Source organism: Notolepis coatsorum (genome assembly GCF_963971535.1).
Source record: "Notolepis coatsorum genome assembly, chromosome: 4".
Taxonomy (NCBI): Eukaryota; Metazoa; Chordata; class Actinopteri; order Aulopiformes; family Paralepididae; genus Notolepis; species Notolepis coatsorum.
This window is the reverse complement of record NC_140168.1, coordinates 53,677,315-53,697,408: the sequence shown is the minus strand read 5'-3', so window position 1 is coordinate 53,697,408 and position 20,094 is coordinate 53,677,315. Positions and strand designations below refer to the sequence as shown.

Below are 20,094 nucleotides of genomic sequence, written 5' to 3'. Positions count from 1 at the left end.
CCCAAAGGTCAGTGAATACCACGATCACAACACCAGAGGGAGCTCCACAAATCATGTTAAACCCAGATTCGGCTCAAATAAGGGACTAAACACGTTTCGCAATTATGCCACATCAATGTGGAACGCCCTACCCAAAGCTGTAAAGGAATGTGGATCACTACCCACTTTCAAAACCTCTCTCAAGGGACACCTACGGGAGACTGCAATTCAACACTGGCCCCTGTAAATATCCTAACCCAACCCCCTCCAATGTACAGTCATTTACCTAGTATGGTTTTGTCAATAGTTCAATGTACAATTGTGTTTGTTTGTACAGTGTCTCCTCCCCCCCCCCCTCAATGTACAGTGTTACTTGTTTATACAGTGTGCCCCCCGCCCCCCCCCCCCCCCCAACCACCTCCAATGTAAATTACCCAGTATGGTTGTCAATATCCCAATGTACCCAACCCCCCCCACCCAACCTCCTCCAATGTACAGTTTCTACGTCAAATGTATATACTCCCTTTTCTTGACTCCTTCTGTATCACAAACAGTACTGTATTTGCAAATCTGGTATGTCATAAATGTATAGATGTAGCAGTACTGACTATCTGTATGTCATGTATGTCATATATGTCTATATGAATTGAAAATGGGGGACCCTGATGGAAACAAGACAAACGTCTTTCTCAGGTCTGCATCCCCTTAACAATTGTATGTATTGAGCCGTACTGTATTGTACCCATTCTGCAATCTGTTAAATAAAGTTTTCATTCATTCATCCGGCGGAGTGATGTGATGTGGGTCGGTTGTGGGCGGGTCCTGGGCCAGCAGCGTGGATTGTTGCCAATAAAGACGTGTAAAATGACTGTTTCAGCCAATCAGAATCAAGAAATTTGCATGCCGTTGTATAATGTGATTTATTGCATTGACATAGAATAGAGAAGTACCATCTGTGGGAACAATGAAAACAGCATAATACACCAGAACAGCTGCAGTATGATCTTAGTCCACTAGATGGTGGTGACAGACAGTTCAAGATGTCCCTACTTCTCTCCCCAGGCACTTGTATTGCCTCATGCAGGCTATAATCTTTTGTGCAATGGTGCATTCACATAGTTCTTTCCTACTGGATCACGGCACTTGTACTAAAAACTTTGAGTTTGAATGAAAATCCCTGTATATCTCACGTAATAGCTCCCCTTTTCATTAAAATATGATGACATTTAAAGAGACAAGCTGACTCTTGTCTATGATATTGATAACACTAGTGGCTGACCTCCCAATTCGAGTTGGAGAGGTGTTGTGAGTCCGTCGCCCAAATTAACCCTCTGCTGGACGTATGGTGAAAATTATGGGGGAGGGAGGGGCAATAGAAAAGGCCGAAGAGGAATCAGCCACACACACACACACACACACACACACACAAAGGTTAAGCATCAGATACTGAAACAAAGATTAGAGCCGACTGACCCAATATAACTTGTACCACGCTGCATCTCGTCAATGGGCTGATTCAGGAGATGCTGATAAAGCGCCAGCCCCATGCAGCCAATGTAGGTATAGGACAATCGGGGAAAACTGTAATATTCCGCCAGTGGCTAAGTCAATTACCCTTGTTAAAGTAATGTAATTGCTTTAATCATCAGAAGCCATCTTGCTGTAGTGATTATTATCGTGGACTTAAGCAGAGACGGTCTGCGTGGCCTTGGTCCTATCATTCAATCAGCACTTCTCATAATCATGTCTCTCTGTCTTCCAATTAAATTCCCCCTGCCTAGAAAAAGGAAGTCCTACAGGCTGACCTAATCAATTAAAGTCCTGTTGTGCCCCACTTCAAACGGACGACTTTGCCTCGACCTCCCAGGCATCGAGATCCGGTGGGAATTTGATTAAGTCACAATACACCGTCAAGCACTAAAGAAAATTACTCCCCCTGTTCCAAAGTTCTGCCTATACAGCGTGGCCCCGTGTACAAGATATCTCTACATTCTGAGATATCATCTCCCTCTGATCAAATAAAGTAGTACTGTACCTCAATCAAGGGGACTGGCTGGCTGTGTTTTAAGCCAAGGATTAGAGGGGAAGCTGTCAAATCTTCACACTCCCCTCCCATATGGCTGGCTAGTTCAGGACTGACGCTGGTGCGAGAGAAGAAACTTCTGGGCCCAAAAAAGAGAGGCAACTTCGAAAGGTTTGTGCCAAACGAGAAACTTTCCTCCAGTAGTCCACCACATGTCTCTTTATTTGGAATTCAAGCCCTTCCCAAACAAAATGACAATCTTTGAGTTTCCTTTCCTCCTCCTCCTCCTCCTCTGCCTCCTCCTCTGTCTTTGCGCCGAGGCCTGCAGTCATTCTAATTGTGATGATGAGGAAGCACTTGATGCGCGCCAGCTGCATCCTGTGACGGACGCTGGGGCTCATCCATTTGTCTCTGTCAACTCTGCCTTGGCCCCGCCCACTCTCACATCCTAGATGAAAGGCACTGGCAGCCACCGCGTCAAGTGAGGAAACCTAGGCTTTATGAAGCACACACACACACACACACACACACACACACACACACACACACACACACACACACACACACACACACACACACACACACACACACACACACACACACACACACACACACACACACACACCCTCCAACCATCAACACCCGTTCTGGTCAAGGCCAGTTTGACTCCTATCTCTCGCTGTGGGCGCCGAGTGGCACTTGAGTTGGCATCTGGCGGCGGCTGGTATAGCCACGGCGACCTGCCACCATGTCGCGGGCATGCCTGAGGGCCTGCAGCAACATCTGCCCCCACAATCGGGCATGGAGCCACGCCAGCTGGGTATATTCATAATAACACCGGACGCCAACGTCACTCAGCTGGGCAATCATCCTCTTCCTCTTTCTCTCTCTCTCTCGTCTTTATCTCCCTCCCCTCCCCTACCCCTCCCCCTCTCCTCCTTTCCTTCCTACAGTCCAAAGGCGAGCTATTATGAAGTGGGGGCCCTGTAATTGTCCCCCCATTTTCTTCCTCTGGAATTGAATGGACACCAGAGGTATGCTGAGAGAGTGGGGGGTTGGGTTGCGACTTGACCTCCAGATTATTCCCCGGCACTGAGTAAGTGTCCATTAGACCCGGGTGCTTGACAGAGAAGTATGAACTGTTCCCTTTCCTCCCTTTTGCTTTAGTAGTCTTGACTTGAGCCCGGGCTGGGTTCACATTGCACCTCACAATGGCTCTCATTCACAGACAGTTGTCGCAGTCTGTGCTTCACTGATGCTTTATAGTGCCCTTGAAAGGTGACTAGTCACTTTGCTGTACTCCCCCCCGACACATTTTCTTGAAGTGACAGGCATTTTTACTCATTTGGACTCATTTTCCAAAGTGGGGCACAGTCACTTGACCTGTCATTCAAAGTAGTGTTTAACTGACAGGACGGTGAGGGTGGAAAGGAAGGGCATTAATAGCGGTCCCAATGCTAATCAACTTCTAGCCATTCATAAGTATTCTGCCATGGTGTCTTGGTGCTTATTGTTACAACTGTTCAGACCCCAGGAAGACTAGTTGGTGTCTTGGCGTCAGCTAATGGGGATCCTTTGCTAATAAACAATAAACAAAACTGCTACGAGACAAATCAGAGTCAGAAACACTTCTCTCCAAATTCTCCAAATTACAATGGATGCACAGGGACTTATTCCGGAGATCGTGGTGCTAATACATATCGATTGATGCACAGGAACTTCTCTTGGAGATAGTAGTGGTGAAAATACATATCGATGGATGCACAGGAACTTCTCTTAGTGGTGTGTGAATACTGTACATACAGTATCGATGACTCACAACGTGCCGCATGACGACAGGCACACGTGGTATCTCACATACAGTGAACAGGGAACAGCACACATAAAAATAGACTGGACCATCCATATCACTTTCTGTGTACGTACTGTGTGCATACAGTAGGTCTATTGCAAATGTCCCCGATCAGACATAATAAAGCAGAAAGTATCAGAGGCCTCTGTGTCCATACAACTATTCAGGCTATCTCGATAGGCGTCAAGCAATGTGTATAATAGCATAAGGTCCATTTACAAAACGTTGTAGTTTATTGTTGGTCGCCCAACTTTTACTTCTGCATAAACCCTGAAACAAGCTTCCTATAAAACAGTCCTATGCTCACATATACCAGGGAAGGTCTCAATATTCTATCCTGGAGCTCGGTGAGGTTCTGAGGCACAAAGCCATGCTGTTCCAGTTATCATGCCAAGGTTTATAGTAGGCTACCATATTATATATTATGAGAATGTGTCACAATCTCCTGGAGTTAGCAGTTAGTGGGCTGTCATGGGACCAGCATTATTCTGCAGCAACAGTAGGCCTATGCCTTCTTGGTCCAAATAGAATTCTGGGCTCAGTAGTGGTTCCATGTTCCTCAGACATCTACAGTATGTTGTTGTTGTTGTTGTTGTTGTTGTTGTTGTTGTTGTTGTTGTTGTTGTTGAGGAAGGTTGGTCATTTTGGCATTGTGTCTTGACCTGATGTGCTGCACTCTGAAGTTATAAGGTACCATGAAGTTATGAGGTAGTTTGGCCCAAAGCCTGGTTTTGAGGTGCTATTTCCTGAAATTATAAGGTACTGTAGTAGCCTGTGTGTTTTTAGTAGGGATGTCCGATATTATCGGCCGATATTGGCATTCAAATGTGATATCGGAAAATATCGGTATCGGTTTTCAATTTTTTTATTTATTTTTTTACATTTCTATAACCTTTATTTACCGAGGCAAGCAAATAAGAACACATTCTGATTTTATTTATTGTCAAAAGTATGCATAATGTTGTGTTAATTCCACAACAAGAGATATGTTATGTTAATTACCTGAAATTATTCCGTATTTTGGGGGGGGGGGGGGGGGGGGGGGACGACCCTGCATATATCGGTTGATATCGGTTGATATCGGTATCGGAAATTAAGAGTTGGACAATATCGGTATATCGGTATCGGTAAAAAAAGCCAATATCGAGCATCCTATAGTTTTTAGGTTACGTTTTCTGCAGTTACTGGTCCAAAGCCTGTTTTCTTTAGGTTCAATTATCTGCAGTTATGAGGTTCTGTAGGTCCAAAGTCTGGTTTTGAGGTTCAACTATCTGCCGTTATGAGGTTCTGTAGGTCCAAAGTCTGGTTTTGAGGTTCAACTATCTGCCGTTATGAGGTTCTGTAGGTCCAAAGTCTGGTTTTGAGGTTCAACTATCCCGTTATGAGGTTCTGTAGGTCCAAAGTCTGGTTTTGAGGTTCAATTATCTGCCGTTATGATGTTCTGTAGGTCCAAAGTCTGGTTTTGAGGTTCAACTATCTGCCGTTATGAGGTTCTGTAGGTCCAAAGTCTGGTTTTGAGGTTCAACTATCTGCCGTTATGAGGTTCTGTATGTCCAAAGTCTGGTTTTGAGGTAAGTATAGACACAATGCCTGCATGGTCTTGAGGTTGCATACTCTGAACTTACGAGGCCCTGTAGACACAAAGCCTCTTGAAGTTCCACACCTTGAGGTGTCAGGCTCAGAATCTTTTGAGTTCAGTTCAGGTAGTGTGTAGCCCGGAGCTTAGGGTTCAGGTCCAGTACCCCCCACCCCCCAGCGGGCCCCTCTGTGATTTATCCCGCCTGGTGTGTGCCTCTGCATGGCATGCTGGGGCTGTGAAGGCTATCTGAGCCATTCAGTGCAGGATCCCATCTGCCCCGCTGGCTGAGTTATGGTGACAACGCTGGACCGCTGCAATGTTGTAGCAATGAGACTGCTTCAGATTTATTAAAGCACAACCCCATCTTCTCTTTTTTTTTCACCTATCCTCCTCTCTTCTTTTTTTCAGGAAAAAAAGGATGGCTATCTATCCTGCTCCAACAAAAACACACACTCAGCATGTGCCAGAACCCCTTTCACCTTGCCATGGCAGTGGACGCGTGTATAATAGTTTGATGTTGCGCATAAAAGATACATGCACGCGAGCGCGCACATGTAAACGCAATTGTCTCGAGATTTAACAATGGTCGCTACAGAGGAATTCGTTATACAGCTGAATAGCCTATTTCACACTGTTAATTAGCCATTTGTTTCAACAATGAGCTGCAAATGCTCGTGAATGTATAAGAAAGCATTATAAAGACAAATATGCTATGCATTTTACTCAACTGAGAACCCGAAGTGCCCAGTGAATTGTCTAATTAAATTCCATTGGATAGCAATTGTGCCAGGTGTTGTCTTAGTTTGAAGCTACAGCATGGGTGGAGGACTGTTCACCGACTGAGAGAGAGAAAGAGAGAGAGAGAGAGAGAGAGAGAGAGAGAGACGAGGTAGAGAGAGAGAGAGTGAGAGAGAGAGAGAGAGAGGAGAGATGAGGAAGAGAGAGAGACGAGGAGAGAGAGATGATGAGAGAGAAGAGAGATGGTGGTGAAAAAAGTACGAAAAGGTGCACTTCTGAATGTCAGCTCGTTCATCTATATCAAGCCGGTGTCTGAACTGCTTTCCTGTTGGCTTTGGGTACGTCCTTTAAATACTACTCCTCGAACGGTTACCAATCTCGCCCCGTTTTTTCATCTTTTCCGCGCTCCTCTCGTCCCTCCCCCTTTCATCTTCGATGTGGCTCCAGCGGAGTTTGTCTCCGGGTGTGTTGTATGCGCGCGTGTGAGAGCGGGCGGTATAAAGCGTCATCTATTCACCAGACTTCACTGAAAAACCACTGTTATTTTCAGAAAGGACTTCTCCGCCAACTTCGCACGGCAGCAAGACAATCAAATCAGGACTGATCCCCCCCATGATTGCACTGAATCGACATTGCCTCAATCTCTGTCTGGATTAATTCTCATGTAACCGTTATTTGTTTTCCACGTCCTCTCTCAAAGCTCCCAAGTGTAAAGCCTGCTCTGTGGTCATGGGGTGCATCATTTCATTTGTGCCCAGGCTGGTGAGGGTCTTGACCGTCCTGTGAAGCGGATGCCAAGTGGATTTATGGTCCGCAAAAACGAAATAACCAGCGAAGGGAAATTAGTGGAAGTTTGAGATCCGGGAGGATGCAGGTGACGTGTTGGTGTGCCGTGTTACTCCTGACGCCAGCACTTTACCTGGTGAGTTGGATTTATTTAGACCCTTTACTTCTCTCGCCTTTTTCAACTTTTTCCACAATAGTTTTTCTTTTACAGTCTGTCGTGTCTTTTGTAGACACGTTTTTTTCCTGTTTGAAAAATCATTGTTTTACTGTAGCCAGTTCAAACGTCAGTATTTTGACACTGTTCACCGGTGCACCTGTCAGAGCAATATATCCAATACGATGATGGCATCAATGTTCATACAGCTGTTTTATATGAATATGTGACACATCCAGTAGTCGTAGCCACTGTGCGTAATATCCCACCGCGGTGCGTAAAATGTCCTGAGCCGACCTTTATAGAGATTATTAAAAATCACCCTGCGCTTTTGAAGGTAATCAAAATATATTTACTTTTATGTATTCATTGTCAGAGCTTTCAAAAAAATATATATAATAATAATAATAATAATAAGTTGCATGTGTGTTATATAATAACAATTTGGTGACAAAAGAACCGTATGCAACGACACGGAACGGTAGTGCTATTCAAATAAAGCGTCTCATGGGGGCGCCCTAACAAATAGAAAAACACATCACGCGTCAACATGACAGGGTCGAGGCTGCCATTCCCATTTCTTATTGAATTAAGCAAACGAATCGTCGCGTGGCTGGTGGTCATTTTGGATGCAGCAACACAGCCACCACACAAAAGACAGCCTTGTCGCCGCGATGGTTCTATAACAAGACCTGCGCTTCTCTACATCTCACTTTAGCCCAAAGCTCACTAACTTCTAACTTGACGTATAGGTTATTATCGTATAGGCAAGAGGTTTTGGTATCATATTTGTTATAATATTATTATGGCTGTGTTATTATTGTTGAACGGTGTGTTCGATTAAATAACTGTTAACATAAAATTGGGTTGATTTTGCGATTTATTTTATATTGGACTGTAATGTCTAAAATTAAGCATTGACCCCCATAGCCCACAATTTGAGCATTTTAATTATTGTTATTTTTGTCCGTATGCTATACAAGCTTGAGTTAAATAGGGTAACTATTTCACCAACTAATTCACCCTTGAGATGAACAAAAAGGTAGCCTGATTTTAAGAAGTAAAAAACAATGTACTATACTAAAGACCAAATTCCCAAGTTGTTTTATTCACATTGTGTGGTTAATTTCCCCTTGTACCAGTCCAGAACTAGGAAAAACAATTATTAGTCCTTAAAATACAAGGTTATTTAAAATTTTCTTATAGGTTCAGCATCACAATATCCCGAGTAGATAGCCTAATCAGTTATATATAATATATTAAATGTTTTAGTATGTTACTTTATGTAAAAGGCCAGCTTAATACCAAAAGGAAATAGTATATATTTTAGTGCAAATATTATTTCTTCTAATTAGTTTGCTTAATTGATTTGACACATGTACATATTTAAGGGAATTCGCTGTTTGGATTTCTGGTCAGTTAAGCTGTGTAATTAATGTTTTTCGTTTTTCCATTGTAAATTTTCATAGGAATTATAAGCAGGCTAAACCATTCAAATTGGGTCTCAGATGTGCGTAATAGATATAATCAGATGTGAATGGCCTACCTTGCCGTTCGCACAGCCACAATTATCCATCCATGCGGTCTACAGACATTATCTTAACTTTGCAGGCTATATTTGCATTGTTTCATCATTGAAGTGCGATCATGGTTAAATTCAGCAGACATGCCTGTGACTGATTAGCAGCACACCTTAACATGCCGACTCTATAGACTCTTGTTTGCCCATCATCTTAATAAACCTCAAACTGACACAAGACGCACATGACTCATGAGCGGATTTAGCGTTTTCAGCACAAATGGAGCTGTCCGTGGTCCTGAAAGACATGTCTTTTCTTTGTCTTTTCTCCCCCCATGGAGCGACTATTCAGTGACTTTTTCGTTTAAAATATGCATCGCTGATACAATCAGCCACCGTGCATTAGAAGCTTTAGGGAGTGTATTGTGTCCAGAATCTTGTAGGCAAATTGAAATGATAATATAGGGGGTTATATGTTCTTCTACAGCTGACAATAAAAGTTTAATTCACATCAAGTCGAGTTTTGAATAGGCCTAGTCTATTTGGTATAGGTTATTTAGGCCGTTCACTCCTTCATTCCATTCTCTTACCGACATGGCATGAGGCAAATTATGTGTACAAATCCAAATCCAAATTCTGCCTATATATCATTAGGCCTATATTGCCTGTCTTTAAAGTTAGAAGTGAATTTTTAATCTGCTCGCGTGCTTCAAGGACAGCAGGAAACCAACCTTAAGAAAATAAATAATTTCGTGAAGCCATCTGAAGAAGAAGAAGAAGAAGAAGAAGAAGAAGAAGAAGAAGAAGAAGAAGAAGAAGAAGAAGAAGAAGAAGAAGAAGAAGAAGAAGAAGAAGAAAAAGAAAAAATAATACACACAGAGTCAAAAGGACATGTTTATGGATCTTTCAGATATTGCTTATGCTTATATATAAATGTATTCAGCAGCCTATAAATCCTATATAAGCCGCTCAACGTTGAATTGTATTGGTGGAGAACACCGGACCCTGTCTGGAGCTGCTTCGGCGTAGACAGTAAACCTAGATTATTTTCCAGCCTGTTAACTGTCAGCTTTACCCACACCAGCGGGGATTAGAGTTGAACTTTGATGGTTTTATTTCGTGTTAGAGGTTCTTGTCTTCGCTTAAGCCTCTTGTCTGAGCGGAGCGCCTTGACCCCGATAACAGCGCTCTGGAGCCCAGCAGTGCAGGTGTGTGGAAAGCCGCTGCAACCCAACGCTGTACGCGAGAGTGTAATACAAAAAATAAATATATATATATATATATATCTGACGTGCTCACTTACGGGGTCTAGAATTTTATTAACATGCCCATACACTGATTGCCATAATCCAGTTGGGATGAAAATTATGTAGATAATGTTTTTTGAAACAGTGACTCCTGCACTATTGATTCAGTGTGTGCGTGTGTGTGTGTGCGTGTGTGTGTGTGTGTGTGTGTGTGTGTGTGTGTGTGTGTGTGTGTGTGTGTGTGTGTGTGTGTCTGGGTGCAAGTGTGTGTGCGGTGTGTTTGTGCATGTGTATGGTACATGTGTGTGTGTGTTTGTGTATGCACGTGTGTCCTTGTATGCATGCATCTGTACATACTTGATATGTAACAAGTCAACACGGTACATTGAAATGATGTGTGTGTGTGTGTACATGTGTCTGTGTACTACTGTATACGTGTGTGTGGGGGGCATGGTTGTGTGTGTGTGTGTGTGTGTGTGTGTCTGGGTGTGTGTCTGGGTGTGTGTCTGGGTGCAAGTGTATGTGTGTGCATGTGTTTGTGCATGTGCATGGTTGTGTGTATGTTTGTGTATGTGAGTGCGTATGCGTGCATCTGTACATACTGTATACGTACGTGTATGTACACAACACGTTAGATTGAAATTGTGTGTGTGTGTGTATGTCTCTGTGTGTGTGTGGGGGGGGGGGGGGTGTGCACGTGTGTTGACTGCCTCACTCAACAGCTTGGCTTCTGCGGCTGAGGGTGAGACACTGAGCCTGTGACAGACAGGGCACAGACAGGGGACAGACAGGGGGCAGACAGGGGACAGACAGGGCACAGACGGGGGGCAGACAGGGGACACAGACAGGGGGCACAGACAGGGCACAGACAGGAGACAGACAGGGGGCAGACAGGGGACAGACAGGGCACAGACAGGAGACATACAGGGCACAGACAGGGGACAGACAGGGGACAGACAGGGGACAGACAGGGCACAGACAGGAGACAGACAGGGCACAGACGGGGGGCAGACAGGGGACACAGACAGGGGGCACAGACAGGGCACAGACAGGGCACAGACAGGAGACAGACAGGGGGCACAGACAGGAGACAGACAGGATACCGACAGACAGGGGACAGACAGGGCACAGACAGGAGACAGACAGGGGGCACAGACAGGGCACATACAGGAGACAGGCAGGAGACAGACAGGGCACAGACAGGGGACAGACAGGGCACAGACAGGAGACAGACAGGGGGCACAGACAGGGCACAGACAGGAGACAGACAGGAGACAGACAGGAGACAGACAGGGCACAGACAGGGCACAGACAGGGCACAGACAGGAGACAGACAGGAGACAGACAGGGCACAGACAGGGCACAGACAGGAGACAGACAGGAGACAGACAGGGCACAGACAGGGCACAGACAGGGCACAGACAGGAGACAGACAGGAGACAGACAGGGGACAGACAGGGGGGACAGACAGGGGGGACAGACAGGGCACAGACAGGAGACAGACAGGGCACAGATAGGGGACAGACAGGAGACAGACAGGGGACAGACAGGGGGGACAGACAGGGGGGACAGACAGGGGGGGCAGACAGGGGGGGCAGACAGGGGACAGACAGGGCACAGACATGGGACAGACAGGGGGGGCAGACAGGGGGCACACTGAGGCTGTTGACAGAGTGGGTGAGATGTGATTGGCAGGTGTGACTCTCACGTGGCGTCGCTACGCTGTTGTGTTGTGACTCAGAGTCAGCCAGGCGTCTCTCTGGTGCCAGCCTCCTGGCCCGGGTGGCCCTGCAGTACAGGGTCTCTAGAGTCTATTACCCACCACTACCACTTCCTTCTGAGGTTGTTTTGGAGTACACCCACCTATAGAGTACACACAGGTATATAGAGTCTATATACCCACCACCAAATCCTTCTGAAGCCATTTAGAGTACAGCTACCTATAGGGCTTGCTATCTCTTTGGGGAACACTTCGACGTGCCAAATCAAGGGCACACAACATACAGTACAAAGGCTTTGGTGAAGTGAGATACCTGGAAATATTATTGGTGGCACCTGTTTTGTGCGATTTAGTTTTCGCCCCTATTGTACCTGAGTCCCCTGCATTATGTCTGGGGGATATGGAAGAGGATAGATATAACAATATAAAGACAGTGATATTTGACATTGATACTGATATTGATATTTGATAATCCAATTCATGTTCATATTTGGACCGGTTATGGGAGGATGTGTGATATAGTATGAACCTGACAATGTAATTTTCAGTTCACGTTCATTCACAAATATTTCCAGAGATCGTTTTGTGACAAATCCGACGTAATTCTTTTTTAACTTTATTTGATTTCAGTATAAAAAGAAACTCTTGGTGTCCTCGACCAAGAAAACCCTTCGTCAACAAAGAGTCACACCGTGTTTTTGGTGACGAATAGTTAGCTACATTCAATCACGCAGAAGGACCTCTTTAAATATGGCGCTTACTTACCTGATCTCATTCAGCACGAGAAGAAGAGCATAACACACGGAAAACAAGTCTCGGTCGACAAAGACTAAAAATGACTGCTTAGCCGACCAATCAACTACGAGCAGGGCGGGAATATATCCGACTGTAATTACCATTGAAATACAGAGAAACATGTTTCAAGTTTCTCAAGTTTCTTTATTATTTGTCATACAGAAATACAGAATACTTTGCATCAAATGTTTCTTTCTGTTTCACTCCTGAGAGTGTGCTAGATAATAATAAGATAGTATAAATAAGTATAATAAGTAAAAAATAGAAAGTCAAGAAGTCAAGTAAACACAAGTGTGAACAACAATTGTTCAGTATACCTCTATGTACATCTGGTACAAAAATGGTGAGGTATAGCTTAGCTTGTGGTGCCACCTTGTGGTGGTGAGGTGCAATAAGGAATAAGGAAGAGATGTGCAATTCTCTTACCAATAATATAAATATAAAGTGTAAAGTGTAAAAGTGTAAAGTGTGGTAAAGTGGGTGCTACAGTTTGTTGTTTATTTAGAGTGTGTGTGTGTGCTGTGGGTGTGTTGATGGCCTGTTATTGTTCATTGTTCAATCATTGGTCATTGAGCATCCTGATGGCCTGGGGATAGAAGGTCCTTCCTAGTCTCTCTGTACAGTGGCCATGAGACTCCGGTATCGCTTGCCTGACCGCAGCAGTTCAAAGAGGCAGTTGTTTGGGTGGCTGGAGTCTTTGATTATTTTCTTAGCCTTGCCCATGCACCGCTTGTTGTAAATGCCTTGGAGAGTGGAAAGCCCCCCTCCAATTGTGCGTTCGGCTGAACGGGCCACTCTCTGTAGTCTGCTGCGCTCTTGTGCAGTGCTATTCCCAAACCAGGAGGTGATATTGCCAGTCAGGATGCTCTCTATTGTGCATGAGTAGAAGTTCTTGAGGATCTTCTGACTCACGTTGAACTTCCTTAAGCGCCTAAGGAAGTAGAGGCGTTGTCGTAGGCTATGCCCATCTTTACTCAGCGGTAACAGACAGTCTCTCCCAGCTCCTTACACCACCTTAACCCTTTCACTACCACACTACCAAAGGGTTAATCCTTTCACGGCGACAATACAGAAGGTTAACCCTTCCACAACCGCACTGCAGAAAGTTAACCCTTTCACTACCACGCTACAGACGGTTAACTGTACTAGTGTGGTAGTGAAAGGTTAACCTTCTGTAGTGCGGTAGTGAACGGGTTACTGTACCGCCGCTGAACTCTCCCTCCCTGAGCCACTCACTCCCGTCCACTCAACCCAGCCAACAGCCAAATTAAAGTCATTATGATCAAACAGGGAAACTGGGCCCGTAGTTGTCAGGCGCCGTGCACGGCAGGGACACGCTGAAATGTCACTCTGACATTGCCACAGCACACCTCACACTTTGTCCTTATCGAAACAATTATGTCCATTTAGTGAACAATTTTCTTATGCCATGTTCGACCTACTTTGCTTTCAAATCCTGTACGGAGGCATCAATTTTACACTATACAGAGCTGGTTGGTGGAGACAGCCGAGTACAAAAGGGCTGAGGGGTTCAGACAGCATTGAAATTCTCTCACACAGTCCCAGCCCCTTTAATACAACCCAGTTGTCCAGGAGGAACAATAGCAGACTGGCCAGACTGGAGTATAGTCTCCCAGAATAAATCTCGGCGGGTCTGTCCCTCTGCGGGCCGGGTCGAGCTGCCCATGATACAAGAACAAGTGAGAGTGATACGATGCCGACCCACTTTGATTATGCACCAGTCCACACCCTCCTGGCTATGACAGCCGGTACTCCTTAAGCCCGATCAGTCCGGTACTGGACCGACAATAATTTCATGCCATAAATAGATCAATACCGTCCATATTAATTAATGAGCTTGTAAGAATCTCTGCGCATTGCACCGGAAAACGGGCGATTTAGACGCGAGGAAATGGCGCAGCCAAATGTGAGTGTAGTCTTATGAAAGAAGAGACCCAGCGCTTTCGATGGGCTTTCGAATTTCACAAAACTACACTACCCAGCTCATGCCAGCCCCTGTCAAACCTGGAGCCGTCTGTCGTGAAATAATCTTTCAACGTTACTTTTATACCAAGAACATGCAAATGGACCTTGTAGAAGTGGAGCAATCTTCCATTTACTTAGGTATGTATTTTTAGGCGAATTCTCAGAAAATATGGGTAGGGCTTAAGAGGTAAGAAGTCTAGTCCCAGAGCGGTTAGGTGGCGTAGCGGAGATTGCGTTCGTCACCAACCCCGAAGCTGTGAGCTGGATTCGCCTGTTCGAATCCAGCTCACAGCTCCGGGGTTGTCACCAGCTTGGCTGGCCGTTCACACTAATACAATTGGCTGTATTAGAGGGTGGGAGAAGCTGGCGGGGTGGGTCCAAGTCGTTGTAAACAGCGACTCCTACAGTTCGGTCGGGGCGCCTGCTAAGCGCGGATAGGACCTGAGTGGGATAGTGTGATCCTTCCACACGCTACGCGGTTGATTGGCTGGACGTGTGTCGGAGGAAGCACGTGATAGCCTCCACTCTCCCAGATGATCTGACTGTGGGGGGTAAGTGCGCAGCGACCAGGAAGGGATTGGGAATTGGCATACGACTAACATTGGGATGGGAGAAAAATCGGAGGAAAATGGAGGGGGAAAAAGATTAAAAAAAAAATTAAATAAATAAGTCTAGTCCCCAGTTTACATTTTTCTAAAATGTTTTTAAACCGGTATTTCAAAGGAGACCTTTCCAGTAGTGATAATCCATTAAACACTTAATTATCCATTAGTTACTTACACCCACTGACCCATGAAAATCTGATGCCCCACCCCCCTCCTCTCCCCTCTGAAAGAACTACCAATTGATCTCAGGGCATGCACTCTGCACCTGTGCAGCCTGTCAGTGGACATGTAACGTGAGGCATAGGCTATAGGACACGAGTTGCATTTGTCTGCTTGGTGAAAACATCCGGCATCCAGTAACGAGGCCTACCGACTTTTTCCTGATGCAGGAGAAATAAAAAAGTACATACAATAAAATTCAAATGGATCATTGTGTCCAGGTAGCACAGAGCCAGTGTGTGTGTGTGTGTGTGTGTGTGTGTGTGTGTGTGTGTGTGTGTGTGTGTGTGTGTGTGTGTGTGTGTGTGTGTGTGTGTGTGTGTGTGTGTGTGTGTGTGTGTGTGTGTGTGTGTGTGTGTGTGTGTGTGTGTGTGTGTGTGTGTGTGTGTGTGTGAGTGCGTGCGTGCGTGCGTGCGTGCGTGCGTGCGTGCGTGCGTGCGTGCGTGCGTGCGTGCGTGTGTGTGTGTGTCTCTCTCTGTAGCCTCTCTCCCCATCTCCGTCTGTAAATGTTTCTCTCCATCTCTACCCCCTCTCCTGTGTGTGTGTGTGTGTGTGTGTGTGTGTGTGTGTGTGTGTGTGTGTGTGTGTGTGTGTGTGTGTGTGTGTGTGTGTGTGTGTGTGTGTGTGTGTGTGTGTTCTGTTCCTCCCCTCGCTCTTTCTCTCCTCCTGTTCTCCCACCTGGGGGAGAGAGAATCTCAAGCTGTAGTTAAGGACTTTGTTCTGATGGGCTGTCTGTAAACTAGGCTACTACAGGCACACGTGAGGCATTTTAATTGCCAGGGGAAATCATTAATGACTATGATTATACACTGCTTGTGATTTTGCCATATATATCAATAGTTAAGGTTGGACGTTGGTTGAAGAACAGCGTGTATTTGTAATGTCACTCTTTCAACAAATATTTTTTTTGTCAATGTAGGTCCGGAGTGGTCTGAGTACCACTGGCCTAGAGTGCCCATCTGTTATGCGTATAAGTGGTGGTATTAAAAACCTCTTCCACCCGCGCGGTCCCGGACCGCAAATGACATCACGTCATAAATCATTCTTTCTAGACTGTCTGACATAATTATCGTTTTTCTTTTCAAACGTATTCAAGAGTAAACATCCTAACCATGTCACAACAGCAGTCATAGTGTATATTTTCAGCAATACGTTTGTTTACCAATAGGTTAACGTGTTATTAGTGAGATTTTAGTTTTTGAAATGTCTTGTTATCGCGGAGATCCACCATTTTGAATTATCGGCCGTCGCTGAATGATGACGATTGTAGTCATTTTGAGAAGAGAACATGAAGAGCTCTCAATGAGCGTTGGAATTTCGAAAAACTATACACTACCCAACGGATTATAGCTTCCTGCAAGCAAATTACTTGTGTATGAATCTTTTTAATTTCTCTTATTTCTCGGGATTATATACCACAAAACTGAATGTTATTGGCATATATTCTGAGCGCAGTTAGTTTGTCTCCCCTATTGTGAACATTTAGCAACCATCCTTGGTGAAATCTGTTTCAAAATGGCGGAGCTGTCGCAAGAATAAAAAACCTACTGTACATACAGTAGATTTCATTCTCTGTTATTCATGCACGCCTGGTGATACTAAATCCAAATTGAACTCTGTCATTTGAAAGAGAAGATTTGGCCCAATCCATAGTTGTGCGAGTTGGCTATAATAAGGTAATTTATAGGCCTCATATTCTATATTCTATAATAATATTTCAAATTGCATGGGTCCGGATGGCAGAATTCAGTACTGTATCTACAAAACCTTCTCTTTAATCATCTTCCCTTTATTAATTTCCTTAGATCTTTTGTACACATGATCTCAAGAAGGTACTGAACAAGCTCAGTGGCAGTTTTCTATGGCTGGTAATTTTTAGAATGGTGTTATTCACTGTCAAAGATGCAAAGAAAAATCATAATTCATATTATCCATTGTTTCATCACAATTTAAGCAAGCCTAGTAATAGACACAATATTTCTGACACTGGGAATACATTCACTGAGGTCCATAGATGTCCCTAGATACCGAGAACATGCAAATGGGCCTTGTAGAAGTGGAGCAATCTTCCATTTACTTAGGTATGTATTTTAGGCATATTTTCAGAAAATAGGGCTCCGGGCTTAAGAGGGCCGGTGTGTTTGTATGTGTGTCGATGAGGCGGGGGTGGTGGAAGTATCCACGGGGCTGGTTGTGGTGAGCCAGTCTGGGTCAAAAGGTCCAGGGCTGTTTTTCAGTCCCAGTCCATCCCTGTGGATGAAGCTCTGTTCCACATATTAACAGTTGAGTGTGTCCTTTCACCAAGTGGTTCAGGTGGCTATCGGCTAGTATTTAAGCTATGCTGCTACCATGGTGCAGACAAGAGAAGCTAGCGTCATTTTTGCAATGGATAGTGATTACAGTACATATTGTATATCAACCCTTGTAGACTGAAAGTAAGTCAACCTTTCACAGCTCATCACAACTCAAAGTACTAATTGAGATGCATTACAAAATGCATTACAAACTCAGGTTTAGGTACATACAGAATATCCTTGTATCAAAAGCTCACACAGTCAATTTAAGAATAAAGGAAAAACGAACGTTTGTTTACATTTGGATTACAGATTGCTCCTTTAGTGAGGTATAGGAGAGAGTGATGCAGAGATGAATAAGACACACACATATTTATCAACAACACATTCATTCATACTATCAACATCCTAATTCTCCAATAATGTGTGTTTGTTGATTTCTCCTTAATCATTCAGGCGCATGAAACAGCTGTCAGACTGCCATCAGACTGAAAACCTTAACATAACATTTAAAATGAAAAGAATTCCATTCAAAAACCAAATTAACACAAACTGAAAATGAAATGTATTAATAATAATAATAATAATAATAATAATAATAATAATAATAATAATAATAATAATAATAATAATAATAATAATAATAATAATAATAATAATAATAATAATAATAATAATAATAATAATAATAAAAAGAAAATGTAATCACAAATCTAATATTGTTAGACATTGTTCCAGTCACTTTAGTGTTGAGAGCCACTTCACTACAGTTGACCTTTGACCCTCCCAATCACAAAGTGGTTATGTTTCACTACCGGCAGATTGATGGTTGTACAACATTGGAATGGACACCTCAAGGAGACTTGGTACAATTGTGCTCCTACCTCCCCAGTGCCCCTTTGTGACCCCAGCTGTGGTCCTGTGTCCAAGTGTAGGTGTGTGTGTGCGTGTGTGTGTGTGTGTGTGTGTGTGTGTGTGTGTGTGTGTGTGTGTGTGTGTGTGTGTGTGTGTGTGTGTGTGTGTGTGTGTGTGTGTGTGTGTGTGTGTGTGTGTGTGTGTGTGTGTGTGTGTGTGTGTGTGTGTGTGTGTGTGTGTGTGTGTGTGTGTGGGGGGGGGTCAGTGCTCCCTTATTGATTCTCCCTGGATGGAAAAAAAGCTAACAAAAAAAAGAATATGGAAGACAAACAACTTGACCTTGGTTTTGACCCACTAACAATCGCCCCCAAAAGTGGACATTTTAGTTTTCATTTTTGAGGACTGCATACTTTTTGCAAACCAAAATACTATACTTTATACTTATAGCACATGCATGAGCCTGGTCTAATTTGAAACATGACATTCTGAAGTGTCTGATACAATAAAGAAAATGCACTTCTAGTGCTAATAAAATAGAGTAACATAGGTCTGAACTTGAATTGTAGAAAAACGTGTTACTTACGTTTTCTGTAGTAGTTAGTAGTCCAGAATAGTATTTCCAAGAAAACACCCTGGGTCCATAGCCTGAAGTCTTGTGTAGTACATGTCAGAATTTCATAAAAATCCGTTCAGAAATGAGTGATTAGAAGCGGTTTTGGTAACAAGTGAGAGAGGTCAGAAAAAACGATTTTCTCATAGACTTCAATGCATTCGATGGAGAATTCTCTTCCTGTTTTGGCTTGTGACTTTTCACCTACAGTAGATCCCTGATTTGCTCATTCCCACGTGGGGTACCATTGGAACAACCCTGTCCAATAATCTTCGAGATCGCTAAATGATTGACGGAGGTAGAGGCTCGAGAGTCAGGAGTGGTATTTGAAAACATTTAAAGTCTGCCGTGTACTTTGGTGCACGCCTCACATATCGGCATGTAACTCGAGAACCGCTGATTTTGTTGCCTGAAACAGCTATCGACAGGCAACAAATCTATATATATATATATATATATTGAAAAAAAAAATATGCACACCCGAGCCGCTAAATTGTCTATGTCTCAATGACAGTAAAACAGAGGTCATGGTGTTTGGTCCCAGCAATGGGCATGTGTCTCCTCCTGGTGACTTGGGCCCCCTTGGGCTTTTTGTGAAGCCAACTGTCACCAACCTAGGGGTGAAGTTTGATTGTGACCTAAAGTTGGACAAGCATATCAATGCTGTGGTGGGAAAGAGTTTTTTCCAACTTAGGAGGCTGTCCAAGGTCAAACCTTTTTTATCCCGATCTGTTTTCAAAACTGTAATCCACGTTTTTATGACCTCTTGCCTTGATTACTGTAATGCCCTATACGTTGGTGTCAGTCAGGCCTCCCTCTCTCGTTTGCAGCTAGTACAGAACGCTGCTGCCCGTCTGCTAACGGGAACACGAAAGCGGGAGCACATTCCCCTGTGCTGGCTTCCCTCCACTGGGTTCCTGTGCGTTTTAGAATAGATTTTAAGGTTTTACTGTTTGCTTTTAAAATTTTAAATGGCTTGGCACCGGGTTACCCCTCGGACCTGCTGGACCTTATGTTCCCCCAAGGTCCCTCAGGTTCTCTGACCAGCTCCTCTTGGCTGTTCCAAAGTCCAGGCTGAAGTTTAGGGGGGACCATGCTTTCGCTGTGGCAGCCCCAAAGCTCTGGAATGACTG

At 44.2% G+C, this 20,094-nt stretch overlaps 1 protein-coding gene across 1 annotated transcript in view; it reads left to right on the top strand.

Annotated features, from left to right (window-relative positions):
• Positions 1-6,669: 6,669 nt before the first annotated feature.
• The window catches only part of nxph1 (neurexophilin 1), a gene marked incomplete at its 3' end in the record, with an annotated part of 84,485 nt that continues 71,060 nt past the window's right edge, over positions 6,670-20,094 (top strand). Inside the window, exon 1 of the mRNA XM_084312225.1 lies at positions 6,670-7,093. Coding sequence (XP_084168351.1) covers positions 7,040-7,093 — 54 coding nt within the window. The 5' untranslated portion in view covers positions 6,670-7,039. The remainder of the gene's footprint in view (positions 7,094-20,094) is intronic.